The sequence below is a fragment of the Vitis vinifera genome, chromosome 5 (assembly GCF_030704535.1).
Source record: "Vitis vinifera cultivar Pinot Noir 40024 chromosome 5, ASM3070453v1".
Classification (NCBI taxonomy): domain Eukaryota; kingdom Viridiplantae; phylum Streptophyta; class Magnoliopsida; order Vitales; family Vitaceae; genus Vitis; species Vitis vinifera.
The window spans coordinates 20,146,600-20,162,970 of NC_081809.1; the positions used below are offsets into that span (position 1 = coordinate 20,146,600).

Consider the following 16,371-nt stretch of genomic DNA (forward strand, 5'->3'; position numbering starts at 1 on the left):
AACTCTTTTCATTTCCCTCACCTGCCTCTGGCCCATTGCCTTCTCATCCTCAACCAAAAATACAGAGATTTTCATGGGAGCACCCACCAACTGTATTATTCTTCTTCAGATGCCAGTGACTAGATTCATTTTCCCAGATGGCACCCTCTGAATGGCAGAAGCATCTATTTACTGGTGGCCCCAAAACCAATGACACTCTTCAGATTTTTAATTGCCCATATCTCAATGGTTGTCATCCACCACCACCACCACCACCACCTTCCTCCAATCATATCCAAAGACTGCCCTACCTCAAGTCATTGTTATAGCTTTCCTCCAAAAAAAACCCCGAACTTCCCAATACACAATACACAAACAAAAGGGAAAGCTCCAGCTTTGATTGTGCTAAGCTGGCACCAGCTTCATCATCATATGCCCTCCTCTCCTTTATCCCTTGTGTCTATCCTCCTTTCCTAAGTCCTATGTATATATATAGCCTCTCTTTCTCCCCTTGAAGCTCACCATCCACTCATTCACCAATACTACATTGCACACACACACTCTCCATCTTTCTTTTTGTGTGTGAAACATGGGGTTTTCTTCATATGAGTATTCAGTTTTGGTGTTGGTTTTGGCAATGATGGTGGCTACTGCCTCTGCTAGTAACTTCTATCAAGACTTTGACATAACATGGGGCGATCATCGCGCTAAGATGTTCAATGGAGGGCAGCTTCTCTCTCTGTCCCTCGACAAGGTCTCTGGCTCTGGCTTCCAGTCCAAGCGAGAGTATCTATTTGGGAGGATTGATATGCAACTCAAGCTTGTTGCTGGCAACTCTGCTGGCACTGTCACTGCCTACTATGTATGTTTGATAACTCCTAAAGCTTAAACTGTTTTTTCCTGCCTAAAATTTACTTTAAGGGTGGTGAGGGTGTTGCATATATATCATCTTTATGAGTATGCATTGGGTATGAAGTTTTTTTGCCAACCTTCATGTAGGACTAACAATCAGCTGCTGTTGTTTGTGTTGCAGTTGTCGTCTCAGGGACCGACACACGATGAGATCGACTTCGAGTTCTTAGGAAACCTTAGTGGGGATCCATATATCCTGCATACTAATATGTTCACTCAAGGGAAAGGGAACAGGGAGCAACAGTTCTATCTCTGGTTCGACCCCACTAGAAATTTCCACACCTATTCTGTCATCTGGAACCCCCAGCAGATCATGTAAGAGAGCACACTCAACTAACCATCCTCAATATATAAGCTTTAGAATGAAAAACAAGTGGAAACTAAGCAAAAAGGCAGGGTAACTAAGAAATCCAATGAATAATGAGCAGAAAACACAAAGGAAAGGATTGAGAAATGCCAAGAAAAATCAGGGGAAATAAAAATTTAGACTAGCAATCCCCAGGCTCCTACCTGCACATTTCTTCATGTTTCCGTCATAATTTCACTCCATTTGGGTTTCCTATATGTTTTTTGTTTCAGGGGAGACCACTTCCCATCTCCATAAAGCATTTCCCCTAAAACCAATAAGCCAACTTCCATGTTTACTATGCTTTAACAATTACTGACACAGTAGCTGCTTCTCTTTTCAGTTTCTTGGTGGATAATACTCCCATAAGACTATTCAGAAATGCAGAATCAATGGGTGTTCCCTTCCCCAAGAACCAACCAATGAGAATTTACTCGAGCCTATGGAATGCGGATGACTGGGCCACAAGAGGAGGGTTGGTGAAAACTGATTGGTCCAAAGCCCCCTTTACAGCATACTACAGGAACTTCAGAGCCTACACCTCCACCTCCTCAAACTCATTCTCTAATAGTGCATGGCAGTTCCAAGAGCTTGATGCCAACAGCCGAAGACGACTGAGATGGGTTCAGAAAAATTTCATGATTTACAACTATTGCACCGACTACAAACGCTTCCCTCAAGGCCTTCCTCCTGAGTGTAAAAACTCAAAAGTTTAGTCTCTGGAAAACAGGATAAGGATCTCTACTAAAAGAAAGAGTTGAGCTTGTATTATATTTCATGGTAGAGATCATTTAGTACTTCTGTTGTGCATATTCCACTTGTTTGGGTGCTTAAGAGGTTAAATAAAACATATTGTTGACAATTGTTTGTTGTTTGAATCATGGGTTTAATGTAACAAAAGTATACTTCAGCCACTCTTCAAACAGTTGGCAATTGATGGTTAGAATTTGTATCACCAGGCAGTTATTGTTTGAGGGCATCTCATTCGAGTGGTGAGAGGGGGGGTGAGGTTGAAATTGAAATTGCTATTTCCTGTTTGCACCTCAATAATTCAATATGAAGGATGTTCATACTCCATGTTGAGTGAAAGAGAGATCTAAAAGGACAAGAAATTCCAGAATAATTGAAGAGCCTGAAAATTCCTCAAAGTTGTATCCAATATTAAGACAACAAGTCTTCCTCCTTTGGAATGGTCTTCCAATTATTTGTCACTCTGTCTATAGAAAATCCTACAGATATCAACATATTTCCTAACTACATGTCAGTTGTAAAACTAAACCAAGTTTCATATCCATGCTGAAAATTTCCTCATCTACTAAACTCATTTCCCCTACTCACTGTGGATCCAAAGAATGATTAAACTCAGACCCTGCTTCAGTAGACTAATTGCTAGATAATGGCCTTCTGAACACAAACGAGAAGAAGTATAATAAGACACCACTCTTAAGATTGTTATGCTTAGACATTGCACATTTAAATCTTACTGATGAATCTAAAAATTTCTCTATGCTCATCTATCCTCACTATTTGGCAACTGTCATTTCCAGTTGCTGATAAAAGATTTTACAATCTTTAAAAAGGCTGAATCCTGTGGAACATAATTTTGCAATTCAAAGATGACTAAACAAAACCACAATCCTAAAGTTATATGAGACATGATTTCAAGAGTACATATTCCGAACACAAACCCTTTTATAAGAGCTCTTCTGATCAGTGCCATGAATACATCCGTATCACATTTGCTAAAGCTAAACTGGAATTATTCCAAACTAATAGCAGTTATAATTATTCTTCTAATCAGCACCACGAAAACAACAAAATTCACATTAAGGGAACCTACATCTAAACAGATCTCTCAAAAAATTAGCTGAAAAATAGGTGGAATCCATAACAATGCACAGAGAAGAATTTATTGATGTGAAATCATTTTAGGTATACATATTCCAAACTTAAAGCAATTAAGATGATTCTTCAAATCAAAGCCATAAAAGATGCTCGTATTCACACTAGTTGAAGCTAAAGTAGCATCTTACAGAGCTTCAAGACATGAAGCTAAAGAAGCTGAAATCCATAACAAATGGCTACATATTAAATGCAGACAGTGTTGTGTGTGGTGGCAAGCATAGCTTTCTGGATTCATGATTTTTCTTTTATACAACTATTGTTTGCCCTCTTCCACAGGTAAATTATATCTATCAACTTCTCAGCAACATTAAATGTCACTTACTGTTACACTTGGCAAAAACACGCGAGCAAATCCCCAATACTGTAGCCTCTGCAAGGCAAATTATCCTGGAACAAGAAAGACCTGCTACAACAACCAAGCATGCCTTGCACAACACATGCCTTAAATTAATATCACCATCTGAAGAATATATCAAAACTCTTTGTCCTCTATCTTCTTTCTCCTTCAAAATTATTTGCTTGACAAGCTTGTCTTTGTAACGACTTTTTCATTAACATAATTGGAGAACGATACCCTTGGCCGCTGCAAACACTGTTAGGAAAAAGAGTAACTAAGCTTAAGGAGTACTTTAGGTAAGCATATGGGCTGTGAGCATAAGTCAATTATGCTGCCCACACACAGTAAAACTAGCAGGTTGTTACAGAAGAAAATTGTAACAAATAATTAGTCCAACATTTGTTGAAGTAATAGCTTGTAGCCTGCCTCTTTATGATTACTGTGTTTTTACACTTAAATGATCATTCGTGCCATAGCAAAAGAAGGGCATGCTAGGGAGGTGAAAATAGGAGGACAAGGATTTCCAGTCCCAAATAGTAAGAACTTCTTTTTGATATAGTTGGAAAATGGTGTTTAAACAGTGGAATCAATTAAAAAAGGCAAAAAGAATAAGTTGGCACTCACTGTAATTCTGCAGTGAATGTTGAGGTCATAATTCATTTGTTTTAGTCGTTCTTTTGCTAGTTCTGCTGCATTGGAAGCTTTCTCACAAGCATCTTTTACCTGTAGTTAAACAGGAAAAAAGAGAAAAAGAACAAGAGAAAAATTAGATATAGCAATAGGCAAAGTTTCATAGAAACCAGAGAAAACTCCTCAAGCTTTTTGAGGACAAAAGATTGTTCCAGAATTTGCATATTCAAGCCAATAAGAAAAACATAGGTTGATGAATAACTCATGAATGACTAATGGTACAGCATACCTAGTCCTAAAGTATTGAAAAGCGATTTTTTTTTTGTGACTCCAAAAGAAATGAATGAATACTTGGACAAGCATGGATGCTAGAATGAAACACGTATGGTATACCTAGCACTGATGGCCACACAAAATAATGGTGAAAGTTTAGCAAGCAAAAAGCTAACATGGAAAAGTTATATTGTTCATTACATTGGGATTATGATGGTAGAAGATGGAAGTTAAAGAATTACAATGTGAGATTCCCAATCTTTTTAGGAAATACAGGTATTTGACTTGTATCAGAAAGCTCAGTAGATGCATCAACATTTATCAATTAAGAAGCAAAAACCATGAACATAAGTATGAGCTACTCTATCCAAAGATACAATGTGTTTGGTTCAAATTTGTATGACAGATTCAAGGGAGCAAAACATATTATAGAATACCTAGCCATATGACACAAGCTAGGAAAACCAAATAATAAGCATATTTGTAAACCAAGATTGCTTATATTCCAAGCTAGGTATATGTTGGCCATCCATCTCCAGTAAAAACCAGCCAATCATAAAACAAAAGTATCACTAATCATTAGCAAAAGTCTACAGGATTAAGTGGTTCTTGAGCAAGAAAGTTACTCCGCTGGGGCTTTTGACTAACTGGCTCAATTCATTTCATGTCATTTTTTAATTTTAAGATCCATTGCATGTGCAAACTCTCTACTATAGTTGGTTACAAATAAAATAACCAAAATTCTAAAATGATAAAATTCCATGAGATAGATGCATAGTGATGTACCAGACTCGTGATTCAACAAGAGTCAGAAATTTCTTTGTTAAAAATTAATTTGTTAATCTTGCAGACTGATACATGCCACCCTTTCTTAAGAGTTAACTACAACAACTATGTGCTCAGCCAAGCCACAGAAAAAATGTTTCCACATATGCATACAAATATGAAGATGATTTGAACAGAACAATGGACAATTTGTACATGTTAAATATAATTTCATTTATTTTCATTGATTTCAGAAGTGTCTTAACCAACAACTTTGCCCTTCAACAAAATCCAACACTTATTTTGAAAAATTAGATCTACTCTTAAAACACCAATGTCACTAGCATCTTCAGTAGCCAGCTTATGTTAATATTCAAATAGAATAAATTTATTCAAAGAAACTAAAAGGACGGAAGTTCAAATTAATAGAGAATTAAATTGCATACTGAAGAGGCTGGTGCATATTGAAACTAAGTTAGTTCCTATTTTGAAAATGGTGCAAAGCATCTTGGTGAAGTTGAACTGGAAACAATAGACCCCAAATATTGTTCCAACTAATAGGAGCTTTTTTCAAGGTAAGAACATGGACCCTGAAGGTTTCCAGGCCTTTAGTGGCTTTGAATGAGGTCTTTAAAACATAAAGAGATGCTGGATTGGGCACTAGGAAGACCAATGATTTAAACACAGCTATTCTTCTTTTTCCCCTCTTTTTGGCTAAATTGGCTTGGGAAGTTCTTAGTGATAGTCATGGCAGTTGGATGAACATTACAAGACAAAAACGTATTGGTAAGTTATCCAGATCATAATGAACTAAAAGAAATGGTGAACTTGTGTCAATTTTGGGTCCATAATCAGGTCTACCATTAACTGGGTAGATGAAGTCTACAAAATACATTGATTACTTTAATTGTCTTGGAATTTGGAGCCTCAACGAAAATAGAGCATGTTGGACTCAAACCAAGGATGAGGATTCAACATAGGTAGTTTGGGCTAAAGGCAGCAATAAGAATTATCAAAAGGCCAATCTTCTTAATTGAATTAGAAAAGTAAAGCTAATCTCTACTAATTTGATATTTGCATGGTGACTTTATTGACCGGATTGAAAATATCTATCCTGAAAATCAGACTACCTAAGTTGTTTTCTAAATAAATGGAACTAATAGCTACCCTTGGAGAATTTATTCAGTGAAGCCAGGTGATGCTTCTGTTATTATCATGGAGGTTCCCGCTCTTAGAGGACTTATGTTGGCAGCATAAAAAGGTTTTCAAACTTCTTGAAATGGAATAGTATTTCCATTTGGTGTTTCTACTAAACAAAGAATAAAAAAAGCAAGAAGAGTTGGGAAATTGGATCTTCAGTTCATGCAATATTTACCTGATTGACATGGACAAAAGCATCATTACTGGCTCCAACAGCAGATTCCTCCAACATCTTCCTTAAGTAAGATAGTTCCTTCATCAATTCCCCTGCTACTTCCTCAGCATCTTGCATTTGATTTCTAGAGAACTCAAATGCTCTTTCAGCATGGAGGCGAAACGAAGCACAGTTTAGACAACTGCAAAGTCCCCTGCAGCCTCGTGGATTTCTTTTAAGAATCCCCTTCTGGAGTCTAGCATCAGGAAATCCTGAAGGAGCAAATGCTTCAACTTGTAACGAGTTTTGCTCAAAATTAATTGTATCTGATGACTTCACATTTGTAATTAACTCCATTTCTGGAGTCACACAGTTCTCTTCTGTATCTACAGATGGTTGATGACAAACTTCTACAACTGTTTCTTCTCTTGACAAAGCTTCACAAGTGACAATACATGGTAGTGTATCTGGTTGATCCGTTCCCTGAATCACAGTCAAATTATCATTGAGAGGCTCCAACTTACTAGATTCATCTGATTTAACCCGTTCAATTTGCGACTCCCGTTCCTTCTGTGAATCAAATGCAATCTGGGGTTCACCAAGGTGTTCATCAGATATCAAATCCAGCTTTTTATCATTAATAGATCCTTCAGAGGGAGTCAATGTGGCTGTGTGCAGGGCACCAGAATCAACATTATTACCTTCTATCTGAAAACCGTTCACATTCAATTTGTTTTCACACATTTCTTCATTGTGAGAAGCCAGCAAAGATGGGTGTGGCTTTTCTTCTAAGCCCATCTCGGGTTTTGGGCATTGAACATTTTTGGAAGCACCTATAAGAATTGGTTATAATACATTAGAACTTAGCCTTTCAATATATTCCCTTCTATTGAGAAAAGAAGATGGTAAAACAAGATAGAAAAATTTACAGGAATTTTCTTTTGCAATATCCATCAGATAAGGAAGCAATCTTCTATAGCTGAATGAGCCTGGAGTTTTGAATAACTTGAGCCGAGAATATGGATTGAGAACCTACAACCCAGAATTCAAATCGCCAAAGTAATTAAATTGCACTAATCCCATGCCAACATCTAAAAAAAAAATCACATTATTGTGCCAATCCTGTCACATTTTCAGATTTTAGAAAAATAAAAACATAAGTCAAAATGAGTTATCTTCTTTACCGATCTACTTCTCGACATGGAGTCATTTTTGCGAATGTTCCCACACGGCTGCTTCAGCAAAATATTTTCAGTACTCTGGGACACACATTGAGCTCCATTACCCTCACCTTCATCCACCTCTGGCTTGCTGAAAATATCAGCATCCGGCGGCGTCATCTGAACATTTTTCTCGTCACAAAACCCGGCATTCTCCTTCATGGCAGCCGCCTTCGGATCATCTCTGCTGCTCTCTGTCGAGTCATCCAAATTCCGATCTGGACTGAGAGATTCTACTCCAATTTTCCCCTCGAGCGAGGCCGTTCCATCAGGATAACCACATCCATCCTTCAGGATTTGAGGCTTATCAGTGGCCAGATTACAACAAGAGAACACGCGATGCGCCCGGAGATCCTTGATAGCAATGTGGGAAATCTGGCCTTCATCGAGACGGCTTCGAGGCCCATATCTCCCTCTGGGCTTTCCTTGAGGCAATTCTGACCATTGAAATGTCGTTGTTGGTGTAGTGAGGAGCCTTTTACGGCCAGATCGATTGCCGCCGATGTGGACTTGAGATTTACTGCGAGTGAAGATGCCTGTAGAGGAAGGCTGTTTTCGTTTCTTAGAGCTTGAGTTGGCTGCCATGGCTGCTTCTGGTTTAGGGTTTTTGGAATGGAGAGGCTTTTTTGGAGATTTTTGTACAGAGAGATATGTTTTGGCGGGAAAGAGTGAAAGGGGCGATGGCGGGAAAGGGACAGGAATTGGCGGGGAAGTCGGATAAGAGGGCTGCAAACCCGAATTTTTTATAAAAAGTAAGGTCATTTAAAAATAATTTTTTTAAATAAAGCACATTGAAAAATAATTTTAATTTTACGGCAATTTGCACTATTCACACTATTTAGTCGTTATCCTCTTTAAAAATAAAGTGAAATAGAGAATAGATTTTAAAAAATAAGTAAAAGTTATTTTTACCAAATTTTAAAAACAAAATGGAAACACTAAGAAAATTTTAAAAATCATAAAAAGTAAATAAAATTAAATATGACATTAATCTTTTTCTCTCTTAATAATCTAATATCAATATAAAAAAACATTTAAATATGATATTTCTTTAAATTACACGTGTTTTTCTAATTCTTTTTTTACCTTCTTTATTAAGCCAATGAATTATAAATCAAATATATATAAGATTTATTAATTTAAAAAAAATAATCTTAAACTTAAATATTGATTTAATTACTACCAAAAGGTCATAAAACTCAATAATATTATAAAGTTATAGACTAAAATTTATTTTAAATAACTTGGTTAGTTTCTTCTTTATGGAATAAAACTCAAACAATGATGCAATTGATAGTAGAAATTTATGGAATAAAATTGGTTTAGAAAGACTCAATTGTTTTTCTTCTACATAGAATAATTTTATTTTATTTTTCACTAGATATATGAAACTCAAATTAAGTAAGACTTAATGCATTGAATTTATTGAAAAGTTTAGTAATTTTAGAAATAGCTTAGAACTTAAATAATTAAAAAAGCTCGGAAGTCCAATAGGGTAACACTTAGAGGGGTGAATGAGTGTATTTAAAAATTTATTTGAATATTATAATTAACTTTTTCCTTGCAAAAAGTTAAGGATGATTAATTCATTCAATTATTGGCAATGCAATGAAGATAACAAAAAATAAGCAATGAGACACAAGGATTTTTATATGGAAAACCCTCACACTCGCTGTAGAGAGAAAAAACCATAAGATCTAAAACCGTCAATCTAATTCTACTATATGAGATCAAATTATGTAGATTTATATTACTGTTTTACCCTAAAGACTTACTCTTCAATACTTATAACTTGATTCACGTCTGCAATACAATAATCTCTTATTACTTTAGTGAATACATTTCAGCCTCTTTAAAGGAATGAAGGTATTCAACTAAGATTCAAAGCTTGAATCATTTGAATGAAAGATGGAGAATGATAAGGCTTGTTAGACTTTCTCCTCAATGAAACTCCCTCTAAAGAAATTAAGATTTCTTTTGAAATCTCTCTAATCTCTAACCCTTAGAGGGTTATAGAGAGGTGTTTATAGGCAAATAACTTAAAAGGGTTTGATATGAATAGGTTTCCAAATCTAATTTACGTGAAATTCTAAAAAATATTCTCTTATTTTCAACAAAAAATATGAGTGTTCAAGTACACTTAACCACCACTTGAACGCCTCGAATGCTTGAGTGGTGCTAAGTGCTTAAGTGATCTCAGCACTTGAGTGTTGCTACCGGTCGAGCATCCACTGTTTCATTTAACTTTTAAAAAAAATCAATTTTTGTTAATTTAAAAGGTACCATTCCTCTTTATACCTCATAAGAGTCTAACTTGTCATAAGCGAAATCTTTTTAGATGTACTTATGACTTTTCGATTGGACGAACAACAACACTTAATCTTTAATGAAGAGCAAATAATTATTTAAAAGGACTTCTATAACTAAACATTAAAAAGAATAAAATTACCAACGTACAAATAAAATTCCATGTCTTAATAATAATGATGTGATTAATACCAACAATTATGGACAAAAATTAGTCTAGAAAGACTAATATTTATCTTCTACATAAAATCATTAATTTTTTTAATATTTTTTTCACTATGCAAATGAACTCCAAATTAAGCAAAACTTAATGCGTTGGATTCATTGATGAGTTTAGTAATTTTTAAAAATAATTTGAAACTCAAATAATAGACTCATTAATACCATAAATTTATGAATAAAAATTAGTTATAATGACTTTATTGTTTCTCTTTTATATCAAATCATTATTTTCTAATTTCTTTTACCAGGCAAATGAATTAGTAATTTTTAAAAATAATTTGAAACTCAAATAATAGACTCATTAATACCATAAATTTATGAATAAAAATTAGTTATAATGACTTTATTGTTTCTCTTTTATATCAAATCATTATTTTCTAATTTCTTTTACCAGGCAAATGAACTCCAAATTAAGCAAAACATATATGTTGGATTCATAACAAGTCTAATATTTTTTTTTTAAAGGCTTGAAGCTCAAATAATGACTCAATTAATACCATAAATTTATTGAAAAAATTGGTCTAAAATAACTATATTATTTTTCTTTTGCATAGAATTATTATTTAATTTTTTTTTCACTAGAAAAATGAACTCCAAATTAAAGCATGATTAATGTGTTTCATTCATTGATGAGTCTAACAATTTTTAAAAATAATTTTACACTCAAATAATAAATCCATTAATACTAAAAATTTATAAATAAAAATATGCTTAGAATAACTCTATTATTTCTTTTTCTACACATGGTTATATTTTTATAATTTTTTATACTAAAAAAAATAAGTTTCAAATCAAATAATACTTTGATTTTATTAATGGATTAAAAAATAGATCTAATCACTAAAAAAATAATAAATCAAAATTGAAATATTATGAGTTATAATTTTATTATTTTTCCTATACGTGTCAACTATATTTTTTGAATTTAAATATATTATAAATTAAGTCAAACATAATTAATAATTTAAATTCTTAAATGAATCTTTTAATTTTTAAGAATAATTTAGAATTAAAAATATTGATCCAATTAATTATAGATTAAATCAAAACATTTTAGAATATTATATTCATAATTGAGTAGTAAATGTGTATATGTGAATATTAATTAATAATTTTATTTTAAAATTATTTTTTTAAAAAAATTATGAAGATGTCAATATCCTTATATTTGTAATAGGTGGTATTTTTTAATAAAAATTTTAATTTATGATTTTTTTATAATATTATTATTTGTGTTTTACTAAAAACTATTTATTTTTTAATTTATTTGTAATTATAAAACTATTTTCATTTTTTAAAAGACTTGAATTAAATTTAATTAATATTATATAAATTGAATTTACAATATTTTTATAAAATAAAAATTAAAAATTAAAAACAACTTATCGAAATAAGTTTTTTATTTTTTATTTTGAAAAACCATTTTTAAAAACAACTCGTCAAACACCCTTATATTTTTTTATAAAATACTAACAAACTGTTTCTATTCTTTAATTTAAAAACAATTTTAACAAAAAACAACTTTTAGAAATAAGAATAAGAAAACACGATCAAATGAGCCCTTATTTATTTGTTTGTTGTTTGTGTTTTGTTTACTATTGTGGTTCTATTTAGTAATTAGTTCTTCCCTATAATAAGATGATCTTTAATTGAGTAATTGGTTAGATTAATCCGAAACCTTTTTTAATTGTTCCAATAAAAAAACCTTTCTTAATTATTAATCCAATAAGAGAATTTTTTTCTATCTATAGTTTTTTCTATGACTAAATAAATTTATTACTTAATATCTAATATTTTAAGAAAAACAAAAGTTAAATTGATTTTACCAAAGTCTAAAACTTAATTAAGTCAGATAATTAAAATATGATTAATTGAAAGTTATCTTAAGCACATTAAATTCTACCTCTTACCACCTAAAATTATTTCATATTTTACAGTAGTCATAGATTCGAGTTGTCCGGAAAAGGTATATAGGATATGCATTCTTTTACTTATAAACAATGTATAAAACATATAGGGTCATGGATTTCTTCTCTTTTTCAATGTCGGATATCATAATAGGCACTTCTCTCATGTGAAGAGGGACCCCGTAACGAGGTTGGCTCATATAAGATAACTATATTGGAAAATGGTCTCTACATCTTAACTTTGGGTCGCGTCTAGAAGACGACAAACTACCGGTCAGTGTACAGCAGAAGAGAAAGTGAGACAGGATACTTATACATCTCTTGAAATTAATTAGTCTTTGAGAAACAAAGAGGAAGAAGCAGCTCACAATTCCTCCAAACATCATTGCAAACGTCATAGCTCTGTTTCCCCAAATTCGTCATTACAAACGTCATTCCATACTCTGCCTTCCTTATTTAAAGAGTCCCATGCAGATGCAGATGCAGTTCGAAACACAAGTCAGATTTGATCATCCTCTGCATAGACCCAACCGAAGTATCTCCACTTCATCTTCTTCCCCTACAATGACACAACCCCACTTCATTGTGATAACCTATCCGGCACAAGGCCACATCAACCCTTCTCTCCAACTGGCTAAGCGCCTCATACGTGTTGGTGCCCATGTCACATTCGTCACTAGCACCTATGCCAGTGAGCGCATGGCCAAAACCCCAACCATGGATGGGTTAAAATTCGTCACATTCCCGGATGGCTGCGACAGTGGCCTCAAGCAAAGCGATGCCCTCCAAGGCTTCATGTCTGAGCTTGAGCGTCTTGGCTCCCAAGCTCTTACCGACCTCCTCATAGCCAGCGCTAATGAAGGTCGTCCCGTTGCTTGCATAATCTACGGCATCCTGATTCCTTGGGTAGCAGAGGTGGCGCATAGTCTTCACATCCCCTCCGCACTTTTTTGGAGTCAACCTGTCTCTGTTTTTAATATCTATTATTATTATTTTTGTGGCTATGGAGAGCTCATTCGCAAGAAAGTCCGTGACTCCTCGCCTTCCATTGAATTACCAGGACTGCCCTTGCTCAGTAGCCGTGACATTCCCTGTTTCCTACTCCCCTCAAATGCAAATGAATACAACTTCGTCCTTTCAGCGTTTGAGAAGCACCTAGAGATGCTCCACCGTGATACCAACCCAACGGTACTGATAAACACTTTCGATGCATTGGAACCAGAGGCCCTAAGGGCCGTCAGTAAGTTTAAGTCGATTGGAGTTGGACCCTTGTTTCCAACCGCTTTCTTGGGTGGAAAAGATCCATCCGATACTTCATTTGGAGGTGATCTTTTCCGTCGTTCAAAGGATTATATTGAATGGCTGAACTCAAAGCCTGAATCTTCTGTCATTTACGTGTCATTTGGAAGCCTAGCGGTGTTATCGAAGCAACAGTCTGAGGAGATTGCTCGTGGATTGCTGGACAGTGGCCGGCCTTTCCTGTGGGTCATAAGAGCCAAGGAGAAGGGAGAAGAAGAGAAAGAAGAAGATAAACTAAGTTGCTACGCAGAATTAGAACAACAAGGGATGATAGTACCATGGTGTTCTCAGGTTGAGGTTCTCTCAAATCCATCACTGGGTTGTTTCGTGACTCATTGTGGGTGGAATTCAACCTTGGAGAGCTTGGCTTCTGGGGTGCCAGTTGTGGCATTTCCTCAGTGGACCGACCAATCCACGAATGCAAAGCTAGCCGAAGACGTGTGGAAAACGGGTGTACGGGTGACCGTGAACCAAGAAGGAATAGTTGAAAGCGATGAGATTAAGAGGTGCTTGGAATTGGTCATGGGAGATGGAGAGGAGGCGAAAGAAATGAGAAGGAATGCAAAGAAATGGAAGGGTTTGGCAAGGGAGGCTGTGATGGAAGGTGGATCATCTGACAAGAATCTTAAGAATTTTATGGATGAGGTCATACAAGGTTACTAGCTAGATATTGTGGTTGTATCTCTTGGAGTTTATGTTAAGACTCCCCGATTAATTTAAATATTTTACAAGAAGATTTTTATTATTTATGATGTTAATACAAGTAGTAGTATTAATTAATGGTAGAGGGCATATCTAAAATTATGGGAGATTCATTGCTTCCTGAAGGCCCTATCACAAAGGATCTGTCAAATGCGTGGCTAAGGTGCTGTTTGGTAAATGTCCGTTACCAGCCAAAATTTTGCAATTATTGCTAATGGGAATCAGGGAAACCCCAAACTGGCCTTGATGGTCCTTGCGTAAAGACCCATCCAATTCTTTACATTGTGGCCACTGATTTGGTGTCTTATCCTCTCATGCCCATCACTTCATGTTTACAAATTGATATTGTATTCATAGCTATTTTTGATGAAGGTTCAATTGGCAAGAAGTATTTTTGCCTTGGGAAGATGTTGGTTATGGATTCAAAGCAAAATAACAGATTAAAAAAATGATCCTTGTACAAATTTTTGGGTGCCTCTATTAATTAAGTGAATATTATTATTTAATTGATAAATTAATAATTTATTAATTTAATTACTTATTAATTAAATCTCTGGAATAATTCTATTATGGAACCTATCTTGCACTAAGAAGCATCCATAGCGATAATAATATTAAATAAATTTTTGTTATAGTACGAGAATGTTACATCAGACCTTTTTTTTTTTTTTTTTTTTTTCATATTAGGAATAGTTGAAGATGAGATTCAAGTAAACATCAGTTTTAAGAAGAAATAACACATATATTTTAAGAAGGATTCTTGATAAAACATATGAATTTAATTACACATTAGAAAATTATTAATTTCTATAATATGTGGATTTTATATGAAACTACATAGATTTTTTATTTTATAAATTTATCAAATTATTAGTTTAGCACGGTGGCCCCAAGTTTAGATTAATTAAAAAAAATTAATTGAAGTTCTTAATTAATTAAATATTAAATTATTATAAAGTTTTATTGTATTTTATTTTCATGGTTCTAAAAATTGGATTGAACTAGTCGATTTGATTGGTTTGAGCATTGATTGACTATGTATTTTACATATGAGATCGATTATGAGTTGCACTTTCATCCCAAGGTATTTTAAAATTAGGAAAATCAATCCCAAGGTATCTATTTTTCTTTTCTTAGTCTATTCACTATTGTCCAAACACTCCATATGTGGAATGTGGAATGTAACTTGGAGGGGCTTGAATATGCAGAGTTTTATAACTTTGCACATTAATGTCTCAAAGTGTTAAAATCTTTTACAACTAATTGTAGATAAGTTTAGTATTGACAAATAATTTTATTACAATTAAATAAAATATTAGAATTTTTTTATTATCCTACTAATTTTATGACAATCAAATTTATACAAAAGTAATTCTTGGTGTCTCGTGTTACTAAAAACAGAAACTCACTTAAGAACTCATCACGCCTTTGGTGGAGAAAGATACTTCATGGGATGCTAGTATTAATTCTCAAGCAGTGGACCTAGGTGAGAGTAAGAAGAAAACCAAAATAGTAGAACACTCATCTAAATTGTCCCAAAAAAATGGAGGACAAAATTCCCAAGAAAGTTCAATAAACAAGTACAAGAAAAGCCATGAAAGCCCATTATTTTTGGAAACAATGTCAAATATTGAAGAAATTGTCAAAGCAAAATATTGAACTTTCAACTTTAGGCACTTAAACATACTAATAAGGGGGGGAATGAACATATTACATATGACAGTCCTTTATCGTCGTATTGACTTTTTTGATATGGTGGTAAAGTATGAAGTGCTTGCAAGAGGGCTATTATCATATATGGAAAATGATGAGAAATCCATACTATATATGGTGAGCTAGAAAAGAAAAAGGCAAGCTAGTGAAAAGATGCAAAGCCTTGCACTCTAGTTACAAGACGAGTTGCTTTTGTTTGAGGTGCACTTCTACTCACCCATTAGCCATAAATGTATGCATTATTCACATGCATTCACTTGGGTCAAGCATTTTAATTGTTCATCTTCATTACCAAAAAGAATAAGTTATTAGCTAGCTAGGTGATAGATGAGAAATATGTATCAAGTTAGAAAAATGCTAAGTTACATAATAGGTATCACACTGAATTCTAAATTTGAGCTACTAATGTGTGGAACAAAACATGGATTGTAAAATACCAATACTAAAAGATGAGACTTAGATATAAAGAAATAAAATAAAATAAAGTAGAAAAAAAATAT

General features: G+C 33.9%; 3 protein-coding genes across 3 annotated transcripts; 2 read left to right on the forward strand and 1 right to left on the reverse strand.

Annotated features, from left to right (window-relative positions):
- The first annotated feature begins 387 nt into the window (after positions 1 to 387).
- LOC100255642 (xyloglucan endotransglucosylase protein 1) lies at positions 388 to 2,099 on the forward strand. The gene is made up of 3 exons (XM_002267802.5): positions 388 to 841; positions 1,013 to 1,206; positions 1,581 to 2,099. The coding sequence occupies exons 1-3, from the start codon at positions 569 to 571 to the stop codon at positions 1,951 to 1,953; spliced, it is 840 nt and encodes a 279-aa protein (XP_002267838.1). The 5' UTR covers positions 388 to 568; the 3' UTR covers positions 1,954 to 2,099.
- Positions 2,100 to 3,284: 1,185 nt separating this feature from the next.
- LOC100267629 (uncharacterized) lies at positions 3,285 to 8,433 on the reverse strand. Its single transcript, XM_002267712.5, has 5 exons — positions 7,686 to 8,433; positions 7,431 to 7,533; positions 6,523 to 7,334; positions 4,104 to 4,202; positions 3,285 to 3,734 (listed from the first exon to the last, which is right to left on the reverse strand). Exons 1-5 carry the CDS (start codon positions 8,304 to 8,306, stop codon positions 3,654 to 3,656), a joined length of 1,716 nt encoding a protein of 571 aa, XP_002267748.3. The 5' UTR covers positions 8,307 to 8,433; the 3' UTR covers positions 3,285 to 3,653.
- Positions 8,434 to 12,444: 4,011 nt separating this feature from the next.
- On the forward strand, positions 12,445 to 14,201 carry LOC100260716 (phloretin 4'-O-glucosyltransferase). Its single transcript, XM_010652093.3, has one exon. It carries the CDS (start codon positions 12,626 to 12,628, stop codon positions 14,117 to 14,119), a length of 1,494 nt encoding a protein of 497 aa, XP_010650395.1. The 5' UTR covers positions 12,445 to 12,625; the 3' UTR covers positions 14,120 to 14,201.
- The last annotated feature ends 2,170 nt before the right edge of the window (positions 14,202 to 16,371 follow it).